Source organism: Armigeres subalbatus, chromosome 1 (genome assembly GCF_024139115.2).
Source record: "Armigeres subalbatus isolate Guangzhou_Male chromosome 1, GZ_Asu_2, whole genome shotgun sequence".
NCBI classification, from domain to species: domain Eukaryota; kingdom Metazoa; phylum Arthropoda; class Insecta; order Diptera; family Culicidae; genus Armigeres; species Armigeres subalbatus.
Genome location: NC_085139.1, coordinates 168,378,231 through 168,385,015, shown reverse-complemented (window position 1 = coordinate 168,385,015; position 6,785 = coordinate 168,378,231). Strand labels below are relative to the sequence as shown.

Sequence of the window (6,785 nt, the reverse complement as noted above, 5' to 3'; positions counted from 1 at the left end):
GTAATCTATAGTAACTACGACGAGCAGCGATATCATTTGAACCTCGCTCCATGCCTCCCATACCTAGGTAGGTATATTATTCTCCACCATCGCTTGTTGTCCGTTGCAATGTTTGCCGGCGGACTGCGATGGATTGAATTTTCTATCATCATCACCACTCATCGCCATTCATCATCGCATCCGATCGCAAATCTCAAATTCTGCTGGAGATAAATCGAGGCCGATGCAAAAGCAATACGAACAGTACAACACTTTTGCACACCAGTCACTCACCACTTGGTGATGAATCAAACCGAAGCTAATGCAGTACGAATAAATACAGAAACATATTCATACAGGATTCACTCGTCAGCTTTGGGAAGATGTATTTTGTGCGGTTCATTCGGGATGCATCATTTATCGTTCTTTTCCGATTCCGTTCGCAAAGTATGAGTGAATGCGAGATACTTGATGCGATTTCCAGTAACCCTGCAATAGATTACCTGCTTTGTTTATATGTTTTCAATATTTTGGATGCAGGTAATTCATTGTATTTTCTTTTTTGATTATGATTCATCTGTCTCCTTTTCCTTGTTCACTCTACCTAAATGATACCCAAAGGGACTATTTAAAGTGGTCTATAAGATAAAGTATATGTCAGTCAAGAAAATCAGTGAAATTGTCCAGTTGCCTTACTGAAGAAACGTTTAATACAATGAAGCACGAATGCTCAAATTGCCATGTTTGGAGTAATTGTTACAGGAAACTTACTCCTAAACTGTATGATTATGCAGCGGAAAGGAGAATAAAATTGGATAAAAGCTGTTCCTACATTTGTAATACCTGCTATTGCCGACTTTATCGCATTATCAAGAAAGGAAACGAGCCAGCAGCTCCAAGTGCAGTTAATATAGAATGTGAAAATCAAGAACTCACCGTTTCTGAACCATCGAAACTTGATGATCTCGCCGTTGCCGGACCATCAGGCACCAATAATTTCGCCGTGGCGGGACCATCTAGAGTCAACAATTTCGCCGCACCAGCAAACATCAATAATGGTGGTTTCGAAATAATCGATCCCAATGCCGCTGGATCATCGGAAATTGACGCTGTTCCTAGTGTTGGTAAGTAGAATAATCTCTTCTTTTTGTTCATTCAGACATCATGATTTGCTACGTTATACTAGTTGTACTCGATTATTCAGAAAATTGAAAAAAACATCAGTTCCGTATAATCTTACCTAATCCGACCTAGTAGCTCAATTTGTAGAGCAGTTGCCTATCATGCAACAAAATAGAATAATCGAATACAATATGTATTACATTATATGAAGAAACATGCTCCTAACTAATAGTTATTTTTCCATCTTGTTTTCAGAATCTTTGTTTTCTTTGGAATCAACGAGTGCTGAATCAATTGGTAGCGCTGGTGCCCAGAAACCCGGAGACGATCAGAAAATTCTTCAACAAATGAAGGCAAAATTTGATGAAATATCTGACAGAAACGATCGATATAGGATTCTAACTTCCCTTCCCAAATCCTGGACTGCATACAAAATGATGCAAGAATTCGGTTTTTCGCAACGAACTGCTCAACGTGCAAAGCAATTACAGATTGAAAAAGGTTTTATGAGCACACCGGAGACCAGAGTAAATATGTTGTCTTTGAGCGATGATACTCTAACTGAAGTTAGGGACTTTTATAATAGTGACGAGATAAGCAGAGCATGTCCTGGGAAAAGGGATTTCGTTATTGAAAATATGGCAGAAGAAAAAGTGCATGTACAGCGCAGGTTACTTTTATGTAACCTTCGTGAAATTTATTCAATTTTCAAAGAGCAATATTTTACTTTTAAAATTGGATTTTCAATGTTTTCCAGCAGCTGCCCAAAAAATTGTATTCTAGCTGGTTCAAGCGGAACGCATACTGTCTGCGTATGCATTTATCATCAGAATGTTAAATTAATGTTAAAAACCCTTAAGGACAAGAAACTTATTCATAACCATTTAAAAACGTATCATGACTAGTTTTTTAAAATACTTTGTGAAAATCCTACAGAGAAATGTTGGTTGAAAACCTGTGATCATTGCCCGGGTACGCAGACACTGGAGAATGACCTGATGAATTTTCTTGAAAATGTCGATTCCTTAGAATTTAAACAATGGAAGCAAACAGATCGTTGCCATTTAAATTCAATGCGAATGGATGCAGAAGAGTATGTGGAAACATTTTTAGAAAAATTAAGCGAATTATCTCCACATAATTTTAATGCAGAGCAACAAGGAAACTACTTAAAACAACTTAAAATTAATTGGGAAGCAACTGATTGCATTATAATTGCTGACTTCTCTGAAAATTACTCTTTTGTTATTCAGGACGCTATACAAGGTTTTCATTGGGCAAAGGCTCAATGCACAATCCATCCTTTTGCCATATATTATAAGGATGAAGCACAAAATTTAAAGTTTACAAGCTTCATAGCAATCGCAGAATTTACTAAACATAACCATGTTGCCGTTCGGCTGTTTATAACAAATTGTGTGAATTTCATTAAAAAAAAGCTACCTTACCTGAAAAATATCCATTTTTTTCTGATGGATCAGGCAGTCAATACAAAAATAAGATGACTGCTTTCAATTTGTGCCACATGTACAAAGACTTCGGTCTTAAAGCAGAGTGGAACTTTTTTGCCACTTGCCATGGAAAAGGGCCTTGTGACGCTTTAGGAGGTGTTCTAAAGCGAAACGCTTCAAAAGCAAGTTTACAAGGCCATCATATTACAACTGCGTACGAACTTTACTCTTGGGCTGTTTCTAAAGTAGATTCCAAAATGTATTACGAGTTTTTCTCCGAAAAAGATTACAATGCAATGGAAAAGAAAATAAAGAACCGTTATACTCGTGTAAAACAAATCTCTGGGACACAATCGTTTCATTACTTTAAGCCACAAAATGAAAATTACATTATCGTGAAACGGTTTTCGTTTTCAGATGAAGAAAAGTGTGTTAAATTGTAAGAATTTTGCTATGTAATATTTTTTTTGATGAATTATGAAAAATAAAAATAATCAAATTAAATGCTGAGTTTTAATTGAACATTGAACATCGAACATGGTCACCCTAATAAAAAAAATAAAAAAATACGGGTCTAATTTTTTTCGATGAAGAACATATACCAAGCGATTTTGTACAAAATTGGACAACTTTTTTTTTCAACTCTATTCTTTTTCCGAGGAATCGCTGAACGTTCATTCCATGTGTGTATGGGCAGAAAACTTGAAATTTTCAAAAAAATGTAACTCAAAAACGGCTCGATGAACATTTCTAATTTTTTGATATGTTATGGGAAAATATTTGAATTTTCATAAAAAAATATAAAAATATATAGTCGTTGTGGTCCAACATTTTAAAATTCTTAAAAAACTATTATTTTGGCCATTTTAGCAAATTTGAGTACACCAATACATCAAACCAAAAATTTTATTAAGAACTAGAAGTAATAAGCTTTCTATCCATAAAAAAATATTGCAAATCGATCCAGTGGTTCAAAAGTTATGATTTTTTTAAAATAAAAAATTTCGAAAAATAGCGATTTTTCTGGTAACCCTATATCAAACATGGTCACCCTAATAAAAAAATAAAAAAATACGGGTCTAATTATTTTCGATGAAGAACATACCAAGCGATTTTGAGCAAAATTGGACAACTTTTTTTTTCAACTCTATTCTTTTCCCGTGGAATCGCTGTACTTTTAAAAGTCACATTGAAGGCATTCAAGCCAAATGTAACAAATATATTAAGTGTCTATATCCACTTATAAACAGAAAATCAAAACTTTGTCTTAAGAACAAACTTAAGATTTACAAACAAATTTTTAGACCAGTCATGTTGTATGCTGTGCCAATATGGACTAATTGTTGCATATATATATATATATATATTTAACTAATATTATTTATCTCTCAGACTAGGTGTTCCGTGTTTTCTTACCACTATCATCCTTATTTGCTATATTTCATTTTAGTTACTATTAATAAATTTTGATTGCCGCTGGCAGTTCGAATTTTTCCTCTGATTTAATTAAACCATATAGGAATTACAATGTTTTCAACTTAAACTAAACTTAACCTAATTTATACTAAGGGTATAAGGAGCTAATCGTTTCAATAGAAGATTGCAAAGATTTTTGTCTAAAATTGAAATGATTTTGTTGTACATTTGTTGCAATGCCTTAATATTAGAAATTCTATGAGGTTCATTGGTACTATACCACGGAGGCAACTTCAGAACCATTTTCAAAATTTTATTTTTAATCCTCTGGAGTGCCGTCTTTCTGGTAGTGCAACAATTAGTCCATATTGGCACAGCATACAACATGACTGGTCTAAAAATTTGTTTGTAAATCTTAAGTTTGTTCTTAAGACAAAGTTTTGATTTTCTGTTTATAAGTGGATATAGACACTTAATATATTTGTTACATTTGGCTTGAATGCCTTCAATGTGACTTTTAAAAGTTTATTTTTGATCTATCAGAAGTCCTAAATATTTAGCTTCGCTACAACAATTAATTGGAGCCCCATTCGTAGTGACAATATGTCTGCTAGAAGGTTTCAAATAAGAAGCTCTCGGCTTATATGGAAAAAGTATAAGCTGTAAGTAAGTGGAGAAAACATTCAAACTTTTTTGCAATCTACTACAAATGACACGAAGGCTTTGCCCTTTGGCTGAGTCATCTGTAAACAAAGACTTTCGATACTCTGGTTGTAAATCAGGTAAGTCAGTCAGAAGTAAAAATGTTATACAATATGGGCCCCAGTATGCTGCCTTGGGGGACACCAGCCCTTACAGGTAATCTATCAGATTTAGAATTCTGATATTTTGCCTGCAGTGATCGATCTGATAAATAATTTTGGATCAGTTTAATAAAGTACAAAGGAGAATTAAAATTCATTAATTTTACAATCAAACCTTCATTCCAAACACTGTTAAATGCTTTCTCTATATCAAGAAGAGCTACTCCAGTCGAATATCCTTAAGATTTGTTGATCCGAATTAAATTCGTAACTCTTAATAACTGATGAGCGGTTGAATGCCCATGGCGAAAACCAAATTGCTCATCAGCAAAAATAGAATTGTCATTAATATGAACCATCCTTCTATTTAAAATAATCTTTTCAAACAGTTTGCTTATTGAAGAAAGCAAACTGATTGGGCGATAACTAGAAGCCTCAGCTGGATTTTTGTCCGGCTTCAAAATTGGAACAACTTTGGCGTTTTTCCATTTATCTGGGAAGTATGCCGATTGAAAACATTTGTTAAATAAATTAACCAAAAAGGATAAAGAGCTCTCAGGAAGTTTTTTGATAAGTATGTAGAAAATACCATCATCACCCGGGGCTTTCATATTTTTAAATTTTCTAGTAATAGATCTCACTTCATCCAAATTAGTTTTCAACGAAGGGTCAAAAACATTCTCTTGGTTGAGAATGTCTTCGAAGCTCCGTGCAACCTGATCCTCAATTGGACTCGTGAGACCTAGACTAAAATTATGGGCACTCTCGAACTGCTGAACAAGTTTTTGAGCCTTTTCGCCATTTGTTAATAAAATTTTATTTCCCTCTTTAAGCGCTGGAATTGGCTTTTGAGGTTTTTAAAGTATTTTCGTTAATTTCCAAAAGGGTTTCGAACTGGGATCCAACTTCGAGACATTCTTAAAGTTGGTATTTCTCAGAATAGCGAAACGTTTTTTAATTTCATTTTGCAAATCTCGCCAAATAACTTTCAACGCGGGATCGCGAGTTCTTTGGTATTGCCTTCGCCTCACATTTTTAAGACGGATCAGTAGCTGAAGATCGTCGTCAATAATAATGGAGTTGGATTTAATTTCACATTTAGGAATTGCAATGCCTCTGGCTTCGACAATTAAATTTGTCAAAGATACGAGATCATTATCAATATCACTTTTGGTATCAAGAGGAATATCAACTTCAAAATCCCTATCGATATACGTTTTATATAAATCCCAATCAGCTCTATGATAATTAAAAAGGCGAAAAATATGTTTACTTGTAACCACTTTCTTGATTTTAAAAACTCGCAAATTGCAACACGATAGTCTGAAAGCTGTCTACCTATTCCTCCTATCTATTGACATTAAAAAAAGGTCGAACGGAGACTTAAGCATGCTGCGTTGAACCTTTTTATCATTTTTCCCAGTTTATTCCTACTAGCCTATACTGATTACTAGCTTTTACGAGGTATTTGATGTAATAAAAGCAATAAGAAATGAAAGGAAAATAGGATGAGTGAAATTTGACATAAATATACTCTTTATCATGACCTATTATATTGTGCCTTGCAACAAAATGACAACTTTCGTGGTCATTTTCCAAGGCTCTCGTGGATGTGTAAAATTTATCCGCAGTACAAATAGCACGTGCTATCAAAGCATTCACCGTCAGAATCCACCACGTGGCGGCCATTTTTTTAGTTATCAAAGTTGGTAGCTTTTTTTCTGGAGATATGTTTTTCTTAGGCGACTATCTGGCGCTTATTTTTCGTTGCGACTAAAAATAAGCGGAGGAGTAGATTTTATTATGAGCGGTACAATATAATACCAAGTAAATGATTTTAATCTGAATAGGCTTCAAACATCGTAACTAGTTTTGCATCGTAATGCACATCAACACGAAACATACGTTGTGCACATCTTCAAGTCTTTGAAAACATTCATAAAAACTGGTGAGCTCAGTATTATTTTGTTCGACCGCTTGTTTATCATGGATTAAAAAAATCTGGCAATTGATT

At 34.3% G+C, this 6,785-nt stretch overlaps 1 protein-coding gene across 1 annotated transcript; it reads left to right on the top strand.

Moving 5' to 3' along the window:
• Positions 1–534: 534 nt before the first annotated feature.
• LOC134208319 (uncharacterized) lies at positions 535–2,084 on the top strand. The gene is made up of 2 exons (XM_062684327.1): positions 535–1,103; positions 1,357–2,084. The coding sequence occupies exons 1-2, from the start codon at positions 695–697 to the stop codon at positions 2,004–2,006; spliced, it is 1,059 nt and encodes a 352-aa protein (XP_062540311.1). The 5' UTR covers positions 535–694; the 3' UTR covers positions 2,007–2,084.
• Positions 2,085–6,785: the final 4,701 nt, after the last annotated feature.

Bases quoted from the DNA above. Each gene is read 5' to 3' on its own strand.
- LOC134208319 (XM_062684327.1), top strand. From the start codon at position 695: ATGAAGCACGAATGCTCAAATTGCCATGTTTGGAGTAATTGTTACAGG. The intron at 1,104-1,356 runs GTAAGTAGAATA...TCTTGTTTTCAG, and splicing joins TGACGCTGTTCCTAGTGTTG to AATCTTTGTTTTCTTTGGAA.